The sequence below is a fragment of the Erpetoichthys calabaricus genome, chromosome 10, assembly GCF_900747795.2.
Source record: "Erpetoichthys calabaricus chromosome 10, fErpCal1.3, whole genome shotgun sequence".
NCBI classification, from domain to species: Eukaryota; Metazoa; Chordata; class Cladistia; order Polypteriformes; family Polypteridae; genus Erpetoichthys; species Erpetoichthys calabaricus.
In genome coordinates, this window is record NC_041403.2 from 167,307,286 (window position 1) to 167,334,730 (window position 27,445).

The 27,445-nt window shown below is 44.8% G+C and overlaps 1 protein-coding gene across 3 annotated transcripts in view; it reads right to left on the bottom strand.

Annotated features, from left to right (window-relative positions):
• cep350 (centrosomal protein 350) overlaps nucleotides 1–27,445 on the bottom strand; it is a 102,540-nt gene that overhangs the window by 11,243 nt on the left and 63,852 nt on the right. For 2 of the 3 annotated variants that reach the window (XM_051933030.1, XM_051933029.1), the window contains 15 exons: nucleotides 26,920–27,059; nucleotides 24,271–24,457; nucleotides 21,392–21,609; nucleotides 18,165–18,328; nucleotides 17,687–17,797; nucleotides 16,587–16,727; nucleotides 15,959–16,095; nucleotides 14,556–14,672; nucleotides 13,883–14,073; nucleotides 13,495–13,691; nucleotides 10,022–10,206; nucleotides 9,143–9,230; nucleotides 8,428–8,574; nucleotides 8,004–8,155; nucleotides 3,746–3,868 (listed from right to left, as the gene is read on the bottom strand). In XM_051933030.1, coding sequence (XP_051788990.1) covers nucleotides 3,746–3,868; nucleotides 8,004–8,155; nucleotides 8,428–8,574; nucleotides 9,143–9,230; nucleotides 10,022–10,206; nucleotides 13,495–13,691; nucleotides 13,883–14,073; nucleotides 14,556–14,672; nucleotides 15,959–16,095; nucleotides 16,587–16,727; nucleotides 17,687–17,797; nucleotides 18,165–18,328; nucleotides 21,392–21,609; nucleotides 24,271–24,457; nucleotides 26,920–27,059 — 2,298 coding nt within the window. The remainder of the gene's footprint in view (nucleotides 1–3,745; nucleotides 3,869–8,003; nucleotides 8,156–8,427; nucleotides 8,575–9,142; nucleotides 9,231–10,021; nucleotides 10,207–13,494; nucleotides 13,692–13,882; nucleotides 14,074–14,555; nucleotides 14,673–15,958; nucleotides 16,096–16,586; nucleotides 16,728–17,686; nucleotides 17,798–18,164; nucleotides 18,329–21,391; nucleotides 21,610–24,270; nucleotides 24,458–26,919; nucleotides 27,060–27,445) is intronic. The other variant, XM_028812419.2, reaches the window with a different exon arrangement.

Below are 27,445 nucleotides of genomic sequence, written 5' to 3' on the forward strand. Positions count from 1 at the left end.
AAGAAGAAATGTCCATAAGTCATAAGATGAGGAAAGTCCCCTCACTCTGGCCTGGAAATTGGTGTAGTCGGCAGGATCTCCAAAGTGACGTTTCTCCAGAGTGTCTAGTTTAGTGTATCAGGGATATGGGAGCTTCTGACGAAAGTTTAAATTGCTCCAGAATTCGTGTGTGGACAAATTCATTTGAAACCTCAGCAAATTAATAAGGGGGGGGGGGGGGGGGAGTGAAAGGGATTTTATTAAACATTAGAAGTAAAGGTCATCATAAAACATGAAAGACAGGAGTAAGGGGCACAATCTGCCATCCTTTTCAACAAAGCATAGAGGCCAGAAATGACATTTTAAGGACCCGCTGGCATTGACATGTTGAGTAGCCCAAGAGGTCAGCACGTCTCAGGTAGCCGTTGGTCACCGAGGTGTTCCAATGGTCCGAGTGCTCAGATCAGCTCTTCTAAAGGTGGGCCGTGTAGCCCTTTTCTTTTGAAATGTTTGCCATCAAGTCTAATGTTAATATTCAAACCGTTTAAGGACTCGGCTGTCTAAACTCGAGGACGTACATCTGGAAGAATTACTAAATACGTGCATAAAGTATGCATGTCTACAAGATTTGTAACTAGCGGCCATGAAGAAACAGAGGGAGCGGGTGGTCCCGGCCATAAGACATGCACAGTCCTGCGCCGACTTACACGAGGCTTCACTGGGGGCCAGCGATCAGTCAAAGTGCAGAGGTCTGCTGTGGGTCACCAGAAGGCACCACGCCGGGTTGGTGTAAGGCAGAGTCTCTCAACGATCTCTCGCTTCACCAAGGGGGTGGAGTACCAGCGTTACCAGTGGACTGTCAAAGAACTGAAACTGGGTGACTGGACCATAAAGGCTGAGAAACACTGGTGTAAGGGGAGGGGGTGCGGGCAGAACTCAAAACTAACCTTAAAGGGCCGTCCACCCTCTGAAACAGCAACAAAACATTTATAACGGGGGCTAATTTGGGCATTTTCTAGAACATCCCCCCCCTTCCACATTGTTCTTCGATGGCCAAGGGTCGTAATTATAAATTGCCTTAACTGGGTCAGCCGTATACTGACGCAAGATATACGGTGAAAGTGAGTGCGACAGTCCAGGGGACAAAGACATCAGAAATATAAAGGAGCGCCGCTTATGGCTTCAAAGCTGGGGGGATGCGGGAGTCTCCTTCAGGTGCGCGATGAGATGGCTGAACTACTACAGCAAGTTTCATTTAACAAAAAGGTCTCCAGGTTGGGGATGGCAGATGCCACTTAGCCATACAGTCATGGAGAGCTCCCTGTGAAGACCTGCCAGATGTTCAGGACAGGACAGGAGCAAAACATCAACCCTTAGGCCCATCACGTACACCACGCTATTCAGGGAGTCGATGGCTGTGCTGCCTGACCAAAGTCAAAATATTAAGAATTCTTTGAATTTCGAGAAAGTTGATTCAGTTCATCTGGACATCGTTCTTTTCCAGGGAGACATCACTCATTCAAGTGATCTCCTTGGTCTCTGTCACTTGGAGGAGTGATGTGACGCATCTCCCTGGAAAAGAACGATGTCCAGATGAACTGAATCAACTTTCTCAAATTTCCTTGCCTGGATTATTGATCATGCATAGAGAAATTCATTGAATTATGGATAAAACAGATCATTATATGGATATCTCGGTAACAATGGCCATATGCATGTCAAGTATAAGAATTCTGGTTCAATGAAGCAAAGTCGCCCTGCAGAATCGTGCTGATCAACAAAACCGCGTTAATAAAACTGTCCATTTTGTTAGCCCAAGTACCCAGAGGAGGAGCGGAGGGACGCTGGGGCCTAACCCAGCAGTCATCAGGCACAGTCCCTGGCCAGGGAGCCATTGACACCATCGGGTGAACACACAGACACATAAATCAGGGGGCAAACTATCACCTCAAGTCCACCTGCTCTTATTATTAGATATTTGACCAACACCAGGATCACAACAATGGATTTATTTGTAATGTTAATGGAGGATCATTTGGAAAAAAAAAGTTAAATGTCACTGCTAAAGTAATGTTATTTACGACTATGATGATTATCTGACGTCTCTACTATTACCCAGGAGTCAAGTGACCCAGTGAAGTGGCTATTCATTCATCCCATCCTTTCAGCAATCAATGACCACCTCCTCGTGTGGCGCAGCCGCCATTAAGAGCAGAATCCTCCGAGGTTTAGTGAAGCTCACTCTGGAGGTGATGGGCCTCAGAAACCTCTTCCTGGTTCTGCATGACGCTCATTGTTTTCTTAATGTTTCTCCTTTCCACTATTTTTTAATTAATAGTCGAGTGAAAAATAGGCTCTAATGGACACAAAAACTTGTACAGTTTATTACTGTATGGCCAGTGTTAATGGTCCATTATGGCGGTCGTCTACTTCTGGGGTCTCAGTGTGACACCCAATTTCTTATCTGGGTTACGATCCCCTGGGGGTTTGGACAAATGCTGAATAGTGAACCCTTTTTGTTTCACAGGGATGAGGACTTCATTTAATGTCCACCCACTTTCACCTCAAGATGATAAAGCAGGGAGACGTCGGCATTTCTATCGCACACGGACAGATAGCGAGGGTCAGAAAACTGGAAGTGCTTTATTACCATTGAATGAAACTGCAGGGGTCCCAGTTTGCAGCTCCAAGGTGGCAACGGCTAATAATTAATAATACAGTCGACTCCTATGGTGGCCAGAAAAACATTTTGTGCCACTCACACCAAAGCGAGGGCACACTTTAGTTCCCAGAGCAGGTCTGCTGTATGTCAGTGCACGTACGAGAACCTGGTCACGGTCATTTGATTTGGCAAGAGAAAATAAAATAATGAACTTGTGGTTTGTAAACCGTGTCAGCAAAAATATCTGAAAGCCCGAGATGGATGGAGTTTGAAACAGTGAAGTGTAAGTTAGGCCAACAAGAAGAAAGTCTGAAGGGTGTGAGGTGACATCATCATGTCCTTCTACTCACTTCCACTTCCATTATGTATCAGCGGGATGCAAAGTTCTGCTCAAACGGCTGAATAAATCATTTGGAGATATGACTTTGGGGTTTGGGTCAGGCCGGAATTGGTGGGAATCGTTAAACACAAGGAGCTCAGAAGACAAGGAGATTTCACATTGGGCCTGCGTGATGTAGCATGGGCTTGCTTTGTTGGTGGGGGAGATGGGGGCTTTAAACAGGACAACAAGCTTGGTAAACAGTAAAGAGCTGCCCAGTGACAAATTCACAAAGCAAGCGGTGAAAGGGAGGAAGCTCAGCACTCATTTAATGATGAAGATAACCAATGTACAGACATGCATGACAACAATGTCAGACAGACACACACTGCTACTGGACACGTGCAGCGAGGTGCGGGTGGACAGTGGCTCCACAAGACCACACCGCAGGGTACAGCCCAGCATTCAGTCCGCCCACCAAACGAGACACTTCAGCCAGAAGTCATGAAAGGATGGCGCCATCTGTGCAAAAAGGCACTTGAAGTGTTTCTCATTCAAGCAGAGAAGGTACACTGTGTGCAGACGACTCCAGCTTGTCCCACGCTAAGGATTACGAAGACACACACACACACACACAGCAGTTTCACTCTCTTCAAAAAGCTCCCATGCTTGTCCATAGCACAGCCCCATTAAACCCCCCAGTACGAAACCAATCATCTCCCACCCACGCCCTGGTGCGACTGAACAGAGCATGCTCTATGGCGGCGAGCAAACAGCAACTGTACCTGACCAACTGGTTGTAGATAAACTGCTGGAATTTGGGGTGGAGGTTTGGAAAACAGACACTGAGAGAGGCCCAGTGGTGAGACGTAAAGACAGAGAAGAAGTAGTGGACAGGAGAGCAGTGTCTAGAAAATAAGAGAGAAGAGACGCTGTGACGCGTGGAGAGACAGGCAGGCAAAATGACGGAGGGGTAAACACAAGCAGAGAGCAGCATGCGCCCACCCAGGTAGGGCAGAAGAAATGGGGGCGGGCGGGGAGACGAGTGGCAAGCAAGACGAGGTGTGCCAAGCATAAGAGGCCAGCAGACTTGATGTGCAAAAATGGGGGCTGCAGACGAACATCACAAAGAGCGCCCATTGCTAATGCGGACACTGAAAGGTCATGAGACTCCCTAAGTGAGCGTCTTATCGGTTTGTCTCTCGGTTTCTTTATTTTTGCAGTTTTCACACCCAAAGCCTTCCAGGATTCATAGAAGACACCAGCACCCACCCGAGAGCCCATAATGTACTGGACACCATCAACATCTAGGTGGTGGACAGACGCTATGAAGACGACTAACAGAATGTCAGGTTATATAGCGCCTTGACGTGTGGAGTACAAGTGACAGCAGGGTCTGCTCAGGCTTTAGAACACACTGGTGAGACCTCACGTGGAGTCCTGTGGGGAGTTTGGGTCTCCAGGCTACAAAAAGGACATAACAGCACTAGAGAAGGTCCAGAGAAGAGCGACTGGCTGATTCAGGGCTACAGGGGATGAGTGATGAGGAAAGAATAAAAGAGCTGAGCCTTAAGGAGATGAAGAGGAGACCTGACTGAAGCGTTTAAAATGATGAAGGGAATCAGTCTAGTGGATCAAGACGGTGACTTTAAAATGAGATGAACTCAAACGTCCGCCTTCTGGGAAGGATTGAGGAGTTATAGTGGATTCTACACCATCAGCTGGCAGACAGTCTTGAGAAGCCATTAAAAAGGTTAGAGTGTCAGGTTATATAGCGCCTTGATGTGTGGAGTACAAGTCACAGGAGGGTCTGCACAGGCTTTAGAACACACTGGTGAGACCTCAGCTGGAGTCCTGTGGGGAGTTTGGGTCTCCAGGCTACAAAAAGGACATAGCAGCACTAGAGAAGGTCCAGAGAAGAGCGACTGGCTGATTTGAGGGGGTGTTTCAACTATTCTGTTGGACTGATGAGTGGGTACTCTCCATTTACAACCGATTTCACAATCCGCATTTAAGAATTACAAGCGCCATTAAACACTACATGTGTGGAGGTTTCTTCCGAAGTATCAATCGATTGCAGCGAAGCACCCACAAAAGAACGACAAGCAGCTGAGGGTGGTCCCCAGTGTTGTACCGAGTGCCAAAACAATGAACAGCTAGTCCACCGTGATGTAGTGAGTGAAGCACCAGCACATGAACGACCGCTTGGGGAGCCACGGGGTAAGGCTGTGATGGTAACCGAGGCTGGAGAAAAGGGCGCAGCTTCACAAACATGTACCTTAGGGGGCACACTGGCATCAGTTGTCAGCAAACAGAGAAAGATGGGTGACAAGATTTAAGTGTTCAAAATATTGAAAGAATTGGTGGGGGGGGGGGGGAACCCTTCTGTTACTTTAAAACGACAACAACAGAGGGACACAGTGGGAGCCCCCTGAAGGGTACATTTTCTCTTCAAAGAACCACCCACCAACACTTGGCATAAGTGACCAAGTAGTGGTAGGGCAGAATTTCTTAAACTATTGAGAGTTAGGAACATTTCATTAAAGGTCTACACAGTATCGTGTATAAAGGGGACAACAGGGTGACAACAATGACAAAAGCACTTTTTTCTGGGAGGGAAGACTGGCCTAGCAAATAGACTGGCATTTCTCTTACTCCTGTCGTGAAAACCAACTGAGGGGTGGCAGGATCATCCATCTGATATGTGTACCCGACGCACACCCAGAGGGCAACAGTTTGTGCTGAGAGAAAATATTTACCATTAGGCACAACAGTGGCGTATGTGTGTGTGTGTGTGTATAGAACTAAAAAGGAAACTCAAAAAGGTAAATAAGGATTTTTAAAAATATTTCCCAACAAAATGGACCCTTTAAATAAAGTAAGTTTATAGCAAAGGCGGCTTATAGGCTGAGAGGTGCCACACAGAGTCTACTGTACATGTGATGATGTCTGGTCACCTAAATTCAGAAATGAAAACGAACTGAAGACGAGCCTCACATCTGAGGAGGGTCACTAGGGGTCAGTGTGACGGCGCCTTTACAGAGCATGCTCACATCCACATGCACCACCCCGTGTCCTCGATTAGACCAATGCCAGCGGGTGGAATTATGGGTGAGAAACACACCAAAGAACACAAACCCTACAGGATGATGAGAAAAGGTTCAAATAAAAGCAGACCCAGTCCAAGGTGAGCCTGTGGTGACAATGCCTGGTACTTTAGCACAATCGAGAGGGTTGCACACACACACACACACACACACAAGCCAGGGGTGTCTGCTGCCCTTGTGTACACCAGCATGGCTACTATGCCCATATCTAATAATGCATTTCCTGGGCTTTAGGTGGCAGCACTCTGTCCCCCCCTCTGAGGACCTCTTCATATACAGGGCAGTTTGTTGCTCTTAATTCTCCTATAAACAGAGGGGTCACATTTACTTATTTGGCTGTCACCTTTATCTAAGGAGACTTGCTACATTTATGATACAATTGGTTTCATTTCAGATCAAGTGACGTGTTGAGGGTCAGCCGGTGACGTCAGGAGCAGGATGTGAACCCATAACCCTCAGGGATTGAAGTCCAAAGCCTTAACCACCACACCACACTGCCTGGCACCCCGGACATGTCCCATAAGATCAGATCTCGTTTATTCCATTCTAGCTATTGGCTTGTGGAGATCTTGGACACTGGTGGTGGGACAGAAGGCTTTGTTCAGATGGTGGTCAACACAAGGTGTGTTTTAAATTCATTTGCTCAGTCCTTTTTGTGGCAGGGCAGTCACATTGTCACCGTCCCCTTCAGTGACTGAATGTTACATCACGACACACCACCATAAGGCACCTGCTCAGGGTATTAACACTGGCATTAGTGCCCCTCACTGAGCCAGAAAGAACAGTGGGCTAAATTCAGGGTGACCTACTTTAGAAACGTAATACCAGGCTGGCACTAAAACCAGACAGCTAAAGCGAGCCGAGGACTGATCACACGTCCAACACCTGCAGGGCCGTCGCTCTCAGGAGTCTTCACTTTCTAGCTAAGCTGCCGGGCAGACCCTTTCAGGGCTATTAGGATGACATCTGCATGCGGGGGCCTTGTTTTCCTTTCTCCTCCCATGTCAGACGCACAGCATTGTGCCTCAGTTAGTGCCAACTCGATTCTGAAAATCTGTATGCAAGAATGTGGGGTGCATCCCGAATCACAAGGTACCCCCAACATTCACATACTAAACACTCGGGCATTTTGAAGAGCAAATCACAGAGTGGTGGCACTTTGGGGGGGGGGGGGGGTCCCCGAATAATTAACCCGGGTGTCAACTGCATTGCATTCGGCACTGGTGACACACCTGGGTGGATGAACATGAAACTGGCTGGCAAATCAGGAATAAAACGAGCACCTGAAGGCCTGCAGGCCAGTAAACATCCGAGGTCAGGACCCCCGAAAACTGGGCAGACTGATGGATGTTCCTTTATTTCTCACCAATCACGATGATCCAAACCCAAAACGTTCTTATTTAGTACAGGATTGGGTCATTGATGACATCTCGCCTGAGCGGCCTTGAAAGTTTGCATATTGTAATCTTTAGTTAGCCAATAAAAGGGTCACTTCACTGGACTGGTCACCACAACACCCTGATACTACAGGACTGGCTGAGAAGTGGACTTTGGGGGGTTGGAGGTGTGGGGGGCTACTTCTGTAATCACACCCCACACTAAAGCGGACAAACACAAAAGTTCAAAAGGACAAACCAGCAAAGCAAACAGGGACCTCACATCTGACACACACACACACACACACTTCTGGGGGCACAGGGGGTCTTTAACAGCAGACGTCTGCCAAGTCAAACAAAATGTGAGTGCGCTGGGGGAGGGGGCAGCATTCTCTACCTGAGGGGCTTTGAGGATTAGCAGTCAAGATATGAAGGAGGTACCTGTACCAGTCTGTGCCCCCCACCCACACAAGACCCCCTTCACAGTTACCCACATGCTGCCCAACTAGCACCAGAGCAGAGGCTCTCAAGAAGGGACAGGAATGACGGGTAGCAATTACTTTTCATCCATGTGGCTGCGCATTTTCTTCAGCTTCTGCATTATGCTGCTGGTTTCACTTTCCGAGGCGGACACTGCAGACGGACTTTCCATGCCCTCCGGTGCAGAACTGAGCTTGGCGGCATCTTCCACCGTATCTGAGCTAGGCAGCTCCTGGTCAGGAAAAAACACACATTAGTGTCACAAAACAAGCACTAAGGGGGACTGAACTAGCAGCTGCAGCGGGTCAATCGGGGACTTGCCAAGTTTTAGCGTCGCCCAGAAAGCATTAGAATTGTCGAGAGGTTAGCAACCGAGGGACGGCAAACCAAAGCATTGAATCAGAACCCTGGGTGGTACTCAAGGACCCTCAAATCCAAACACTAAGAGACCTCCTGCCTCGAGTACTCATAGTCTACCTCCCAGAAAAGGATGACGGGACTGACCAGCACGTCATTGCCGGCACACTTGAGCTTCTCCTGCAGCTTTATTGTGGTCTGGCGCATGCGTTTAATCTCCTCCTGTTGCTTCAGGATGAGCTGCCGTTCCTTTCTTGCAGCTTTGTTGGCCTCCTTAAGCCGCTTGATTTCAGCCTGCACAAAAATTCAAAACGATTATGTAAGTAAAAGCTTATGTCAAGTCAACCCCCCCACTCCACACGGGACAGACGAGCCTCAATGAGTACGTGATACTGAAGAACCTCCAAGAAAAAGGTGCCCAGTTATGGAGTAGCTAGTTATGGATCACCCAACAGGCTGCACTTGAGTTAAACTTTTGTGTGAGTGCTGCGATATTTGACCAGAAATATTACATGAACAGCAACCCATGAAAACCCCGTTAATTACACAAAAACATGGAAAACACTGAAGATCAGCACCAATGTCAGGAGCCGTGTGGAAAACAGGACAGCCATGGCGCTCTCACAAAGGCCACATGGACTTCAGTTTAATGTCCACACCGACCTACGCCTGCCGAGTCGCACAGCGAGCAAGTGGCGGAAACTGAACTGGCAAACAACTGTGAGGCTTAAAGTTAAAGGCCGTCGCCTCTTCAGCAGGCAGTGGGGTGTAAAACTCTTCAAAGCAGATAACAGAAGTGCGGCCATTGTCTGATCCACCAGGACCCCCAGCATTGTGTGCATACGAATAGCAAGTTAATGACCTGCTCCTGCTGCAGCCTCAGAAGCAAACCTCTCTTCCTCTTCCGAATTGGTGGCATCTTGTCATCTTCTCCTTTGTCTCTCAAGCGCCTAAGGGGTGACAGTACAAAGGGTTAAAAACCACCCATCAAGTTGTGAAACTTTAAAATATTCTGACGTCTCGTGCACTTTACAGGCAATAAACTTATAAAGTACCACTGCTAACGCCCCCATCGACCATGGCGGTCACCCTTATTACGTGTGCAAACACCCGACATTAAACCGTACACTCAGATTGTGAATACCGTATGTACTCGTGGACAAGTTCTCCCACAGGTAAGTCGGGTCTTGATTTTACCGCATCATTTCTGGTGTTTTATAATGTCGGTCGTGTAAGTCGAATGCGGAAAACTCGTACTATTGGTCCACGAGATTACGATATGCTAAGAGAGGGGAGCCACGGAGCACCATGGGGGTGGGCAATGCGCTGTTTGTGCTCCTAACCTCCCTCTATTGTGCCCACGCGGTGATACCCACACTATTCTGAAGTGACGTTTGCACTGATTTGTGTGTTTTTGTATCTCACACCCTCGTACACCGTTATCGTAAGACCATCCCTTATCTACGATATGAAGCTGGTTTGAAATGAAAAGTCGTTGAAGTGGCGAAAGAAATTGGGAACGGAGCTGCTGCAACAAAATTCAATGTGTCTGAGAAACTGATGTGAGATTGGAGGAGGCAACAAGATGTAAAAAATATTTTACAAATGTGTCGTATTTTTGAACAGGTGTATAAGTCGGGGTCTGACTTGATGATTTTTACTTATACACGAGTACATACGGTAAACCCTAAAAGGGCCTGCACTCCTCATCAATATAAACCACATGGGCCCCACGTCTTACTTTTTCTGAAGCTCCAGCCATGCCAGCTCTGCTTTGGTCTTCTCTTTGAGGGCTTTCTCACGCAGCCTGAGCAGTGAGGACTGATGGTGGGCTCGCACCTCTTCTTCCTTCATATACTGCCGAACCATCTCCATTGTGAATTTGAAGAAGCTGTCTTGACCACCGGAGAAAGGCATACTGGAATCCTGTGAAAGAAGGAGGCAGTGGGCAACACTTCATTAGGCCTCACCATACAGATTCACAAACACTTCGCATATCCCCCAGGTGTTCATCTAAGTTCTCATAACGAAGAGGGAATCCCACCATTTGTAGAGATAAAGCTGAGCAATTCTGATGAGAAGCACTTCCCTACTCAAGTCAAATGAGACCTTTAGAATTCAGTTTCTCCAAAGAGACCTGGCACTAAATGAGATAAGACCACCACAGTGACCCCAGTCTGCTATTGTCCGTCTCTCTCTCTCTCTCTCTGCAAAACAATCATCAGCAATGGCAAAAGTTTGAGTAAGAGATGAACAATTTCCTATTTAGCATTCAGGTGGACTGTAAATGTTACTTACTTCCAAAACTTTCAAAAGACACACTTAGGCCGTGTTATACTTCACACGACGCAAGCTCCAGCGGACACTCCTGCTACACAAGCGTTGTACGGTTTATACTCGCTTGTGTACTTTACGTAAATCTGGAGGAATCCACCAGGTGGCAGTGTGAGATATCATCACGGTGAGAATGGGTTCAGCTTTGCCGTGTTGTGAATTGACTGGAACTGCCATTAAATTCTGATGACACCTCACCACAATATCTCTGAAAAGGATGTTTAATGATTAAATCCATCAGTCCAGAGATTTGTCCATTCCAGCTAGCATTGGGCACGAGGCTGAAACAATCCCTGGACGAGACATCAGCTCATCACAAGGTGAATACAAACACACACATACACGCTGGCGTCATGTTAGTGTCACCAAATCTGCATAACTTTGAAAGGAAACCCAGCAGGAAAACATGGAAACTCCAGGCAGGGAATATCAGCGACGTGACTCCCGGCAAGACAGCAGCGCCAACGCGCCACCACTGTGTCACCCCTATGTGTGTAATCATTACTTAAACAAAATCACCGATTTATCTGTAAAATGATACATGATGAAAAGCATTAAAATATGTAAGTGATATCAAGTATAAATGTAAGGATTCTAAATGTGCAGAGAGTTGGAATGTCACACATTTAATGTGCTCAGTGTGGTGATCTATTGCTGGCGACTGGAGGAAGCCCTAGAAATAAAAGACGTCACAGAAGACGGTATGTGTGACCTTTAAAATGTATTGTGTCGTTACAATCGGGAATACACGACGCTTGAATATCAAAGCACCACAAATACATCTGTATGTCGGCATTTTGCTTCACCACATTGAACCATTTATCAAATATCGAAGTGCGCTCACCGATCTCGTAGGATCACAAAGCGGCTTTATGTCACATGTAGATAGTAAACAGAGACTCTGACGTCACACTCCAACTTGATCACACTGCGTCACCCAACTTTTTGCTGGTACTGCAACCCGAGCACGTGTTGCATTAATTTCTGAGGACCTGCTCAGATGACGCGTCAAATGAACGCTCAGAACGCGTGGCAGCCATGATACAGGCACGTTCTGAGCATGAAGTATAAACGAGCCCTTAGCTCAGAACGTGCAAAGGGAAGACCCCACACTAAAAAGGAAATGGAGGCTCTGCTAAAAAGCATAAAGTGGATGCCTGATGTTAATGGCCCCCCCACCACAGATGGGACTTATCTGCAGGCCTTTTTCTTTATCCAGCCTTCATTTGGACACCAGTGGTGAACCCCAGTCCTACTTGCTAGTTTTTATTAAGGTTCGGTAGACAGAGTAGTGCGGGTTAGAGAAAGGACTAAAAACTGAATAAAATGGGCACCTCCTTGATGTTTTCACAGCACCGCTGAGATGATCCTTGACAGGGGAGGACGTGGAGCCAACTGCTCACCTAACAGCGACTCTGAAGACAACTGTGGAAGACTTTTGACCGATTTCTGATTTCTTTAGGAGATGGCAGCTCTGACAAACATTACCTGAAGGCTTCACAATAGAGCTCTCCAGCAGCGTTAGCGGTGAAAGACACTATAAAATAAACAGCAATCCGCCCTGCTTGGGTTTGGGACATTTAGAGGAAGCTTTAACACACTTGGCAGGATTCCCTAAAGGAAAGGATCTCGCATGCCGATGGTAAGCCTCCATGTGTGCAAGGAAAGGGGGCATCTTGGGACCCCCTGGAACTCTTGACACCCCCACAAGTGAACAGAGTAATGCTGCGTTTTACCAGCACGTCCGGCCACACTTTTACTGATAAATGACCTTAGGGTTTACGTTATTCTCCTGTCACTCGCAATATGTGGCAACAGGTAACGGTGGTAAGGAGCAGAGAGACAATCATTGAGCAGCCACTAAATATAAAATGTGCCCCGATGTTCACGTTCATAAAACAAGTTGGTCAAGCAGTGAATTTGCAGGGCAGTAGTGTCTGTCTTGTCCGTGGTGAGAGATGGACATCTGTGACGGAGCTCCGCTTAACTTTTATTATCAATCCGAGATAACCTGAGATGATTCGGGTACAAGAACATTAAAGAGCATGAACAGGTGACCAAGGGGTCAGAAAGAGAAGGAAATGGTAACTAAAGTTACAAAGGCTAAGCCACAGGCAAAGAAATGGATCAGCCAGGACCTCACAGTGCAGCATTGGCTCCAGCAGACGGCCAACGTGGAAGCAAAATCACGAGTGAGGCAGGCAAGGAGAATTCGCCGATCTCAAGCGACATATTGTATACAAACAGTATGGCCTCTTTATAGTCAACGGAATCAACTGCAACAGAACACGACTCCACTTTAGAGCACAGAGAGATGGAAAAGAGCTACCTGAGCGGAGTTGTTGATTTCCACACTCAGGGTAAAAACAAATGACACAGAGGAGGACTTGTGCAATAGAGAATAGACGAGCTGCTTCAGGATATGAAGGACAAGGAGGAACGTTTAAGTGATTAACTTTGATGTAAATCTTAAATCTAACAAGAACTGATGAAAAAGTACAGGAAAATATGAGCAAAACCGAGAATGAAAGAAGAGTACTTGGTGATGGCTTACAAGAAGTTAAGCCAACATTTACAACTCGAATTGAAGAAGCTGAACAATCGACTTCTGGCACTGACAGAAAAAGCAACTGCTGTAGAATCGGACCGCACGGCGCTCAGTGATGAAACAGCTGCACAGCAGTGTGGGTAAGCGGGGCAGGACGGAGACCACACACCAACATGGACAGAGTCGCACATTCGGTTAGAACTCAAAGTGCTGCCACAAGCTGACCAAATATACTGTTGCCACACACACACACCTATGGAGCATGGCACCATCAGAGACGGCAGCTTAATAAACTTCAACAGCAAAAATGTCAACGCCAGCTGAGGACTCACTTTCACAGAGCAGTGAGAGGACAGACTGCGAGGATGTTCATCATCTGAATCATCGTGAGGCTTGTTCTTCTTCTCCAGTGTGGACCGCCGATGCGATTCTGAAGGCAGGAGAGAACGAAACGACTTCTCTTCAATCTCATCCTCCGTCATCGACTCGTCAAATTTCAGGGAGTACTCGGTGGCCACAGAGGCGTTGTCTAGAATGACAGACCACCACACGATTGTTAACATGTCACAGCAGCAGATAAAAATGACAGTAACAGCAAACAGATTAAGGAGCAGACAGGACAGAGAAAATGAACACGTAAGGAGCACATCGCAATGGGAACGGATACGGAAACAGAATAAGAAAAGGGAACACAGAGGCAGTTTTCCTGAAACAAATCACCTTTTTCATCAGGCAGAGAAGGGATGCTGCCGCTCCGCAGAGAGTCATCAGCAGCCGTGTTCACCTCCTCTTCAATCGAGATGCTCTTGGTCTCCTTTGGGGAGGATTTCTTTTTCCTTTCCAAGGATGGGAGTGGGGAGCCATCACGTTTACTGCTGCTGCTGCTGCTGCTGCTGGCACCACTGAGGGAACTGCAAAACCAGAATGCATTTCTTTCCATAGTGCCATGTCTCCAAAACAGAGAGAGGGTTCAACTGCTCTTAATATACCACAGAGAAATGAACTGGCCACCGGGAGACTTGTGTTCTGATGGCCCCGAGGTCGCCACTCACTCACTCACTACGTACATCACGGTCTGACCGGTGCTGATAACGACTACACTACTTTTTACACACATTCTCCCGTCTCATATTTTCTTTTTAGGGGGGAATGAGGCACAAGAGAACAATGAGAGCTTTTGTCTGTGTCACCTACCTTAAAAATAAATACACAAATATCACAAAATGGAAGATCTAGATGTGCCACAAACAGGCAGAGAAAATTCAGGAGGTGCCGTATAAAAGACCGACAGCACCCCAAACACTTCAGCTTCAATGACAAAAGACAGCAAGCGGACCAAGGATTTCAAAATGTGACAAACAAAGCAAAGGGCACTCCATGAGACGCTGCTTACCTGGCATCGCGGTTCTTTGCAGCTGAAGACTCGGAGTAGCTATCGAATGAGGCAGTGTGATGCGACTTTGCTGCCAAATTATCTTTACTCACCAATGTGGTGGATGCCTCATTTTTCCTGTGCAAAGCAATGAAGCATTAATTGAAAGACGGGAACCCAAGATTATTATTCAGAACTAGACATTAAGCCCGTTACAATAATGGGCGCTAGAACAGTAGTCCATAAACATTAGTAGGTACAGTCGACATTAAACGGCAAGGGACCTTTTACCTCATTACATTTTTCCGTAAAATGCCTGTAATTTTCTCTGACAGTAATATTGGCTTTGCTGTCCGTCATATGCATTTAATTTTCTGTCACAACGGTGGGAAATCAGCAGATTCTCCCCAGCAACTTTTGTAATGTGCGCGAAAATAAATCTACTTTTAAAAGTCATTGTATTGTAACATCATGAAAATTCGTATATTTAGGAAAACCCCTTCAACGACTGACACTTTACCGGGCCGAGCTTCTTAATCACAAATCTGACATCCTCAGAGTGAACACTTGCACAACAAGGGGGAAGCTGGTCTCCGCATCTCAGTACCCGATTGGATTTTTAATGCCTCATGTTTTAGGTCTTACCTCATTTACCGAAATCCGATTGGATCGGCCGCACGATATTTTATAGGTCCCGCCCTCTCTGTCTTGTGTGACGCGTCAGGTGGCCTTTGAAGCATCGCACCGCGCACACGGACACTGGACACACACACGGGTTTATTAAAGAGGATTCTCTTAGTGGGGAAACTCTACACGAATATCTCAGCGAACAACCCCTCGAGAAAGAGGCTCCTTTATAAAGAAGCGGGCATTAAAAACGATTCACTGATTCAAGTTCCAGCTAAGGTAGTCATTCTGTAACTTCCTTACACAGAACAGTTGTATTAAGAAACAGAGCTAAACATAAATACAGTACGTCATGAAAATCTAAAGTATAATCTTTATAGAGTGAAACACTCATTGTAAAGTGGGAAGATCCTGAAGAAAAGAAACAGCACATAGTAAAACTGACAGTAGAGAGACTGGCGCAGAGCTACAAGCACGTCATGGAGTCCATCGGCCTAACTACATGGCAAAGGGGGAAAGTGACTCACATGGCGCTGCCTCTCATCTTAAGTGAGGTACGAGTGGTGCATGTGATGCCAGTGAGCGAGGCACATGACAACACATGGAGCCACAAGGAAGGCAGGTGGTAGAGGTGTTGGAGAATGACCAAGGAATGAGACAGCAGATGACATGAACCCTGGCCGCGGGGCTCAACTCCAACCACGGTATGTATCCATAGTCCTCCAATATCAAAGTTTCTTATAATGAACTAAAGTCCTTGAGGAGCCCTAGTCCATGCTGAGGCCTAATCAAGTTACCTGTCCTGGATGCTCCTGCTCCTCAGCTCCTTGATGAACTCAGACTGCTGCTGCCGCTGCTGATCATATAGAGCTGTGATGGGCATGTGTGGCACACTGATGGCAGATGCAATCTGAGATCTTGCTAGGTCAGTCATCTACAAGTTGGAAAACATGGAGAGAAACTGTTAGGGGCAACTTTTCCAAAAATAAACTGTTAAATAATAATTCTTTGCATTTATATAGCGCTTTTCTCACTTCCCAAAGCGCTCAGCAATTGCAGGTTAAGTGCCCAACAGCGCAGAGTCCCTATTGGCACCTTCTGATTGCCAGTGCAGATCCCCAGCCTCAGAGCCACCACTCCGCCTATTAATATTAATTAAATGTTAATGGCTGTAGCTCACAGCACACTCTTTGCCATTTTATATTATTGAGGTTACTATCCATGGGGCTAAAAGGCAAAGGTGTAACACATAACTGGAGAAACTCCATGGGGTAAGCAGGTCACCTCGCCTGAAGCCAGTAACAGGCTCTCTGGGTTGATGAGCGCCTAAAGAGGTGTGTGCAGCTTGTCCCAGGAGAGCCGATGTACTTGCACCATTCTTTTAAGTGGGCATCTTGCCCTCTCCGCTTTCTCCAAGACACCCACCTCTTTGATGTGCCGCGCTGCATCTGCCGTGTATCGAACCGCCTCGATCTGCTGAGTCAGCATCTGGCTAGCATTGTTCTGCAAAGCTTCAGCTGCCTCCTGCCGCGCCTGTGCAAAACTCTGCTGGGATTCAACGTGCACCTGTAATGAAGACGGGCTTGTTAAGCAGAGACGCACCAAGTCCTTGGCTTTTACCCCAAAACACATTCACAGACTCCACTTTCTGGCATCCTATGATCTACTTGTGATAAAGAAGCAATGCACTGTTTGGAGGGCCATACTCATTAATCAGAGGGGTAATGAACTGAAGAAACGGGCCCAGTTTAATAAGATACTGCTCATTTTGACGTGAAATCACACAATTCATGTGCCCACATTTTGGGATATTTCATGTAAAGCACCGTCCAGCTTCCTTTCTAGGTATCACTCGTGCCGTCCTCAATGTGCTCTCCGCTTCTCACAGTCAGTGCTGACATTCTCAGGGTTGTTGCCTAAACACACAGCAGCCACTCTGGGCAAGTGTGTGAGAAAAATAAAGGCTTTCCTTTTGGAAAAAATATTTGAAGTTAAATTATATGCTGGGTGTAAAACTGCTTATTACTGATCAGACTAATTTAGCTTCACCACAGTATTTATTTACCAACCCTCTCATTACAGTTGCTTTTATAACAAGACAGACAACTAAACTTTTCTTACAGCTAACCAAAGCAATTTCAAAATTAAACCAAATCACAAAAAGACTGCGGGCTCAAGCAATCACACAGGCCTCAGGTGTTCATCACTACAAGACTACGGTGAGGAGCCAAAGACTGAGATGTTAAACATTTGTTTTGTTAAATCAAGCGTGCAGTTCAGTTCAGGACTGGTGGAGTGTAAAGATGACTTGACTAGAGAAGAAATCGTCATTTGGAAAACAAAGACGACAAACTTGGGCCACGAAGACCTTGAACACATTGGTTTGTTTTAAAAATACAGAACTAAGCAGCCGTAACCACCATCACCCCCATAACTCCAGTCATAGTAGATAATAAAAGAATAAAAGCCAGAGACACAATAAAATCACGAGCTCTTTAGAGATAAAGACAAATGGCCTATCATACCTGAGCAGCTTTCTGCCTGGTTTCCTCCAGTTGTCTTTGGGCGTCCAAGGCTTCTTGTTCAGCCTTCATCTTCAGCAAAGAGAAGTCTCGCTCGTGCCTTTGCTGCTGTGCCTAAGAGAGTAGGCCAGACGAAACAAACGAAGACAAATCACAGGCTTTTAGAAATGTTCAGGCCTTGTTTGCAAATTCTACAAGTAGGCACAAACCAGTAGGCCATTTCAGGCATAAGAACAAGCAACGAAGACTTCATTAAATAACAAAGGAAGAATATCTGACACACTTTCATGGTCACCGACATTCAAATTTAGGATTCAGACATTGCATTCACTTTATTAACCCAAATTTGCATTTCAGCTCATTGCACAGCCTAAGTTCCCTTCTGCTAACCACAGCCTCAGGAGGACATTTCCTTTCCTATGAGGGTTTGTCAAGAGGACGGAGGTCAGCGCGTTTATTTCATCAGTTATGCTGTTTTTACCTTCAGAATTTGTGCAAGGGAAACGGTCTCCTGCTGCGCCATGGAAATGCCCCGGACACGCTCCATGTCGGACAGCTGCCGTACCGACTCCTCGATGACATCCAGATAGCTAAGCTCGGCGCTCATACGATGTTGGAGCACAGCTGGTGAAAACTGCATGAAGCCTGGCGGGACATGTTGGAAGAATGTGGACATAAGAAGTAAGAAAGCCAAGAGCATCAAGTGCTAAATACAGAAATGAATGCGCAGTCGGCCCATAGGAGCGACACGAAGCCCACAAAGCACGTTGATATTATGAACTTCAAAAGCAGTAAACAGACTACAGTATATACGTTTAAAAACATCACAATTTATACTTCTGCTAATTGACTTTTTCTTAAATAACTGTAGAATGTGTGACTCACAAGCACTAAGCTGCTAGGATTCATTTCTAACACTTAAAGTGATGAGATGCTTTTTGACTAAGAAATGCACCTCACATTTCAGAACTTTTATCATATCGTACACCTGGAGATGGTATTCATTACAAGTCTTCACATATGTACAGACGGGACCCTTCCACTGTTTAAAATCAACCACAACGTGCTGTGAAATAAGCTGAAACAAACGTAATTAGCACCTACCTTTCTTTATTCCATATACCATACAGAAGACCCTTTGCTTTTGACTTGGGACTTAAAACATTATTTAAAAAAACTAAAACAAATGAAAATGGCAAAGGAGAGAACAACTGGGACCATCAACTTACTACAGCAGAACCCCGAATATCCGAGAAAATGTGGGCCGATGCTACCTCAGATAAAAGGGCTGGCCACATTTCCCCTGGTCCAAATGTTTGCTAGCGTCCAGTTGCACTTGTAAGGATATCACAACGATGCTTCCATTTTCCACTCATTGCTACATTCAAGATAAAAGATTTAATGAACTACAGAAATGTACAAATCCAAAAATCCTAAGTGAACAAAACAATAGAGCACGCCTACAAGGTCAGCGCTGGCAACACACTGAAAATAGCCTGGTGGGCAGCTGGGAAGGGACGAGTGTGTCACACCCACCTTCCCACAATCCCAAGTTCTTCGCCTGGTCCGTACAGTTAAGGCTCATTGTATAGTATTGACACACTCGGTACAATACATTTACAGGTTCGCCTCGGTTAATTGGGTCCCACTATACTGTTGAGGCACTAACAGTAGTCAAACTCTTTCTGAAGCTCTGAACTTCTGTGTGTCTCACTTGGCGATTAGACTCCACTCTTCTTGAGCAAACTGCTCCAGTTCTCTTCGGTTTAATGGCTGCATTCTCCCAACTGTGAGCTTGACAACTGAATTAGGACCAAGACTGCCTGCAGACCACATCCTAACACTCCACCGATTTCCTTTCAGCCATTCTAGGGTGCTCTTAGATACACGTTTTGAGTCTTGTCCTATTGGAGGACCCTGGTGCTGTGACTACTGGGTGTGTTTCACTCCAGAATGACTCCATCTTCTGATGCCATTGTGCCTAAACAGACTCGAGGCAGCTGATCTCAGAGGCAGCACAGTAGCCCCTTGACACTAATGAGGCCCTCCATGTTTTCACAGTATTGATGGCATTTTTGCTTTTTGTAAGCACCTTTTTATCTTTGGTGACTTAAAGTCCTTATGTTGTTTTGTGTGTCTGATGGACATTCTACCACAAGGACTACGGCTCAGATATTTTAGCCAATACCACCTGGGCTATTATGTGTGTCTTTTAGTAGTGGGGTCTTTCTGGGTCTTCTGCCTTTAAAGCCCACTTTCACTCAGACAGTAACGAACTGTGAAAGTTGAAACTGTCGTACTTTGGTCTTGGAGGTCACCCAGAATCTCTCAATGCTCTCCTTAGCTCCTTCTCCCCCATTCAAACCATCCATCTGTTCAATCTGGGGTTAATTTTCATCTTGTGTTCACTTTCATCCCTCGAGGGAGGTTGGCTACAGTACCATGGACCTTAAACTTTTTGATAACATTAGGTAATGTTGTCACAGTAGCATAAAGCTCTCCGGAGATGCTCTGGTAGCCTTTACCTCGACCATGCCTGGCTATTACCTTCTTCGTCTCCTTCTCAGACCACTCTCGGCTGTCCCTTCTCTACTCCGTGTTCAGTGTGATGCACAGATGAGTGACAACTGAGTGACAGATTCTAAAATTGAAGACACCTGTGACACTGATTACAGTAATTGGTCTGCTAGAGATATCCCTCCAAGTCAGTGACGTCTTTTCACTTCTAAGGGGTCACACTTACTTAGTCCATGCCATTTCTGTTAGTTTTATTTTTTTTAAATAGTACGTTAAGTGCTAAATCAAAAGCAAAGTGTCTGCTCTACAGAACACAGTAAAGAATGGAGGATTTCAATTAACTGTCACTTTCAACCAGTTTTGCAGAAATTATGATTCCTTTTATTTTTTTGTTTTAAACAGTGGAAGGGTACAGATACCTTCAGCCACATCTGTACTTTTACAAACGGTCCACCGTCAAGTGAAGAGGCTTGCTCAGGGTCACACACAGAGGCTGGGATTGAACCAAGTGTCACAGTATCTACACCAAAATGTCCAACAAGTTTTATTAAATTTTAAAAATTCACAAAAAATATAAAAGGATGTGAAGTTAAACAGTACCAGGACAGAGGCGGCTATTTCATTTGAACTTTTTTTTTTTTTTTTTTAAAAAGGGTCTATAGATAATGACTTAGCTGGCATGAGAAACACAAGTCCAAGATGGCAGCACATGTGAACTGGTTGTCAAGTTGGCAGCTGTCCTAAAACAGACTAAAGTCCCAGTGAGTTGTGCATCTCCAGCTCAACATGGTAACAAGGCTGAAGAATTTCAAGATAAACTGTAAAAATGGTGGACCAAATGTAAACACATTTTCATATTGAATGAGATTAAAATATTCTGTATTTAAAAAAAAAAAAAAAAAAAAAAGACCCAAAGGCTTTCAAGTACTTTACTGGCATCCCTGCCTTTGGACTGAAACTTTGCATCTACTCAAGCATGGAGTGAGTATTTGTGAAGAGGGCGTAACGCTTCATGCATTCCCCACCCATGAGGCTCTGCTGCTAATCCTCCCTTTTGTCAAACTGTGTGCTCACTGGACAGGATTTTCCTACTGGATGAAAGACATGTGACTGGGGCCTTGCTAGGCAATGATTTACACAAGTTATACAAAACTGCAAACCAGGGGATTTGGCTGAGGAAACATCCCTTACCTGGGGGAGCAGAATCTTTGTTCAAATCTGTAAATGCTGAGGGCACAGATGGTCTAAATCGAGTGTCCAGGGGAGTGGCGACACCCATCTTGGAACCACTGGGGCCTGCTATGGCCTCGCTGCCTTGTGAAGACTTCAGGGACCCTGCTGAACTCACCGGTGATCTGGATGGTGACAAAACCGCACTCCTCTTTGACAGGCCAGCATCTGATTTGACACTGAGAGAGCAAGGGTTAAAACATAAAACTTAACCAATAAAATGATTGAACTTTTAACAAAATAAAGGTAGAATATCCTGCCATGTGCTTCTACAGTTCCTTTCCATGGACATGACATTTACGGAAAGACGCAAAATAGTTAAAAGATTTGTATAAAGTCACTTCTGAGTGGGAAAGCAGCAGGCCCCGATGGTTACCCTGCCAAATTTTATAAGAAGTTCTCCACTCAGGTAGCTCCCCTTTTATCTGCAACATTTACAGAAGATGGGACAATAAAATTGTACCTCAAACCTTTCGTCAAGCATTAATCACCGTCTCTCCTAAATAAAACAAGGGTGTTTTATAATGTGCATCATACAGACCAATTTCACTTCTAAATAATGATGTTAAGATACTCTCCAAAGTCCTAGTTAGAAGGATGGAGAAAGTGCTGCCTTCGGTAATAGCACAAGATCAAACTGGATTTATTAAAAGCCGACACTTGGCGTCCAATCTTCGATGCCTGTTTAATGTTAATATATTCACCCACAAAGTCAAACATCCCAGAGATGATGATATCCTTGGATGCAGAAAAAGTATTTGATATGATTGAATGGAACTACCTTTTCACTACATTGGAGTAATTTGGGTTTGGCCTGAACATTTGTGCATGGATCAAACTACTGTATACCAACCCAGAAGCTTCAGTTTGTATTAACAACATTGATTCAGACTACTTTAAACTAGAACGTGGTACCAGACAAGGATGCTCCTTGTCACCACTACTTTTTGCAATCGCCATTGAGCCACTGGAAAACAATTGCAGTTTCAAGGACTTAGACAGCATTTCTGTCATATATAAAACCATTTTACAGTCCCTCCCTTTCAAAGATCCAAGAGGACAATGGGAAAAGGATCTCTCACTCAATACTTCAGAAAAGGAGTGGAAGGTAGCAATGCACAGAATTCACTTGAGCTCCATATGCGTAAAGCATACAGTTATTTAACTCAAAATCATATCAAGCACATCGGTCTCATTTAAAACTGTCCAAAATATTTCCAGAGTAAGATCCAACCTGCGAACGCTGCAATCGAGTTCCAGCCTCACTGGGTCACGTGTTTTGGGCCTGCGTCAAATTAACATCATTCTGGACCAAAATTTTTAAATGCCTTTCAAACAGCCTTGGGGTCACAATCCCACCCAACCCATTAACAGCTGTGTGTGGTGGGCTCACAGAGGGGCTTAAAGTGGAGAAGGACAAACTGTAATGGCCTTCACTACACTATTGGCACGTAGACTTATCTTGCTAAACTGAAAGAATCCTAACTCTCCTCTGTTAAGTCAGTGGGTGACTGATGTTTTATATTATTTAAAATTGGAAAAAATCAAATTCTCACTTAAAGGGTCTGTACAGGCATTTTCAAAACCTGGCAGGATCTGACCAATAACATTTTAGAATAAGCTTTTAAAGCACTGCAGAAGCAGATTCTCTCCCTATTTCATTTTCTTCTCCGTTTATCTTTATTCACTCATTAATTCATCTATTAATTTATTTCCATTAGCTTTAAGTTTTACTCTGCTGGCCATGCTCTCTTTCTCAGGCGTGGGGGTTGATATGTTTTCAATCCTATTTTTGTAAAATTGATCTATTTGTATGCAATGTTGTGTAACTTCAATAAAATCTATATATAAAGATTTGCCTAACCTCCAAATACATAACATACAGATTTTTAGATATCACTCTTGTCATAGTGCTCCTTGCAATAAATAAGATTGTAAATATAAAATGTGTGACATACTGTGCCTTGTAAAAATATTCAGTCCCCCTTAAAGGCTACTGATACGTTGTGGGTGTTTTTGTAGTTATAAAAGCAACATTTTTCCAGATTTTATTTTTTTTAGAAATTAACTTTTGACAAATTTGATTTTGATTTGAAATGCTTTATTACATTGCTTTAGCTTTAAAAATAAACTCTTCAAACACTTCAGTTGTCAATAAAAATAATTAAGGGAGGAATAGGAGTATGTATCTTAAATCCAAGGAATGGGGAGGACTTTCAAAAGGGACAAAATACTTTTGCAAGGTGCTGAATGTCAAGCCACCAGATGGGGCCTTTGAGCCCAAAACTAGTTTTAAAAAAAAACGTGACGATCAAAAAAGAAAACACATTTGCTATGAGCTCATCTACAGAACGCCGTCTAACATCCTGTACAGTTTGCATATTTAAGAAAGGAACTATTAAAGACTGCAGGCCTGCTTGAAATTATTCTTTTTACATCAAACAGCTGCACCCTGTTGTGTTTTTCCATAACTGTTGACATTTCTTCCTAGCAGGAACTGAACAAACTTGACGCGAGTCTGCGGATTCGACTTGTTTTGTCTTTAGAACATTTTTTTCCTTGAGGAAGTGAAAATGCAATAAAACTGCTGAACATGTCGTCTCAGTTATAAGCAGTGCAAGGACTTTTGCAAGGAGTTACACAAGTACAACACAGATCTGTCTGCCAGCATTTCTGTCCTTATAAAGAACACTCGTTAAACTGTGGCTGAATATTACACTCCACAGGTAACATCCCAACATGTCGGCCTGAAATAAGCCAGGATGCACAACACATTTTCAGAGGACAGTGAAAATTGTTCAAACTGAGGCAAACAATGTATTTGTTCAACTCTGTATCACCTGTGTATGGAGCGTGGGGACAGGTCTCCCAAACTGCTGTCACTTTCCAGGCCTCTGTCTGTTCTATGAGGTGAAGTCTTCGACGGGGGGCTCCACTGCTTCCCTGGTGTTGCCTCAAAATGTGACATTGAAGAGATTGCTTTATCATCATCCAGAGAATGCTGGAGGTTGCTGTCTTCTACATGATCTATCATAAAGATTAAAAACAAAAAGTTAAAAAAGGAAATACCCATCGTGGCCTGTGCCTGGCATAGACTGAATATAATCAAGTCTCAGAGAATGAAGTACATATTATAGTGGAACAGAAGGGAGACAGAATCACATCTACATCTACTGCTCACCTAAAGCCCAGAGACGAAACAAAGCGAAGTCTGTTATAGTGAATTAATCAGAGGGCCAACTGAGATTGTTACTCAGCCATCTCGAATCCAATAATCAGACAGAACCAACTGGGTCATATGAATATTGCTGGAGGTGTCGTGCTCTTCACCTTTACATGTGCAGTGGAGTCATAACCACCACAGCAGAGATGTTGTTCAAGGTGTCAGTTAAGCCAATGTCACACTACACATCTTCTAGTTGGCAGGGATGTCGTCATTGGAGTATTTCAGATTACACAACCAGACAACGTTAAAATGTGAAATTAGACAACTGGCGACATCCAGCACAATTTCACATTTCCAAAGCATTGTTAGCTCGCCCTTTTTTTCCTGACAGATAACACTATGCTTCCTGATGGAACTAGTGCCTGTATGAAGGCTTTACAGGTATGGCAAGTTCACCCACAAACTCAGCCCTTTTCCTTCTCCCCCCGACCCCCCCCCCATATATGTCATGGTATGCAAGAATGTGACATCGGAGAGAGATGAGCGTCTCGGTCCTAAACACCTGCTGTTCGTTACTCCTGATAGCTGCATTATTGGTATATAAGTACAGGGTGAGGACTCATTGGTTGTCAACGTGCTACGACTTAAAAACAAAGCCAAACTTGACAGCTGCAGACTGTTTGGACCGAGTCAGTGGTTACAGGAGATGACAGGGCAGGTGTCACAGTATCACACCTCAAAAATGTTGCAAATTAAATCTGTGAAAAGTTGTATATAGAGTGACGTGGCCTTTACATGCATTTTATCCTTTAAAGCAATCATCAAAAGATCTTGGTGGGACCGTAACTAAATTAGCTATTCTGGATTTTCATTTACTCCTATCTGGTCACCCTGCCACCAAGATGTATGTGCATGTTCTGTATTGTAAATAATAAATCTCGGGGCAACTTTTACTTATTTGGACTGGGCATTTCTGTACCTCCTAAAAGAGGAGTCACGGTCTTTTGGAGGGAACACTTCAATTTGACGTTATCCACCTGAATGACTTGTGCATCGCTTGTCTCCTCAAATGGTCCAGCAATGTCACCTAAAATGTCCATTTCCAAGAATGGACCTGGCCTCTTCCAAATCACTTCGGGGCCTGTGTCTGCTCATAGCCTGTGTTTATACAGTACAGCACAATCACAAACGTACCCCCACTTCACCACCAAACAATTTTACACCTAAGGTTCCATTTCTAAAACACCTTCTCTCCAGGACTCATTTGATCATTTTATATTTTAGAAGCAGCCTGCTCATAAGCCTTTGCACAAGTGTTTTGACTTGATGCCATGTAAGCTTCTCTCTCTCACTTCAGAGTGCATTACGCAAAGCAAAAGGGGGGGGGCAGTTTCAAGAATCCAACTAAACTGAAGCGTCGCGGCTGACCTGCAGCATTTATTGACGGATTTAGGCTTATGGGTTCAATGCACCGGGCAGCTCAAATGCATTACGGCTTAAATAAATCAACTATGTGGATTGGCACCTGCACATCTGAGGTATCAGGCCCCTTATGATAAGCTCAGGTTGATGGGCTTATGAAATGAATACAGTGGGATTATCCAAGTATTCATTCTACTAAAACCTCAGGTATAGGTATTACTGACAAAAATCCCTTCTGATTCGTTATCCTGCTTTCATGACTCCCAACTAATACCTAACTCGACAGCACTAAAGGGTGAGCCCAGGAGTCGTTCTCCCCTCACTCCTCTAATGCCAGACCACCTTCTGATATCATTTCAGTGCTTTGTCTTTTAGCTCAGTAATGAGAGCAAAATCGCTGCCCTGAGCTACTGGGCGGAAAAAACAAGTTTAGAGGCAGCTGGCTAATACATTAAATGACCAAATCACGGGACTTCATCAGTGGGAGTTACTGATGCCAGTTTCACATCTATTCAACTTCTAAATGCTTAAACCTGTAATGGCACAGGAGAGACCTGAATAAGTTAAACGTTTCATGAAGGCAAACCCGCTTAGTCAATATTACAAAACCGATGATAGCAGAAAGAAGCTGCCTAATAATCGACCTTTGATTTGCTGCCCTCTACAGTACAGAATGGCACCTACCAGCATCAGGCCCATCTCCTCAGTTTCTCAATGTACTTAAGACTGGCAGCTGCTGCTGCTGCTGTTGTTGGGGTCTCCCCAACTCTACAAGCCCTTTACTAGATGTGGGCAGACAATGTTGTTTTGGGACCACCTTTTCAGGCCTTTAATTCACTGATAGACTTGTCCATTTAAAATCTGCCCTCGTGCCACACTTGCATTACTTCACACCGCTTACCCTTCTTCAGTGATGAAGCAGACCGAGGTGAGGACGCCACGTCAGATTTGGGAGAATGGTCAACGGATCGGAGGACCTTCTGATCACTGGGTGATTTTCTGCTTGTCAGCTCCTCGTGAAAACTGGAGACACTGCCGTTACTGCAAAGAAAATTCAAACGTTACTCAGACTTTTCTTTTTTTTTTTTTTTATATTCAGAAAGTTTGCTGTTCTAAAGCCACGTCCATGCATGGCTGACAAATAGCCCACCTAAAGGGCAAGTTCACTGGCAAACATCAGAGCTCAGTTGTACCCGCCATCCAAACACCTCTTTGGTGTATCAAGGAGGCTGAGGAGTTGAAATGAGCACAAAACAAGGCTACTTGTGAAGGCAGCGGAGACAAGTCACCTCACATGGATGTGTTCGTCACGCTGCAGACGTAAAACTCCAATAACAGCAACCACCAAGGGGTTTAAAGAAAAAGGACTACGTTACATGAGGTTTCAGTTTTCCAATTTAAAAGAAGAAACACAATGATCTTAATTG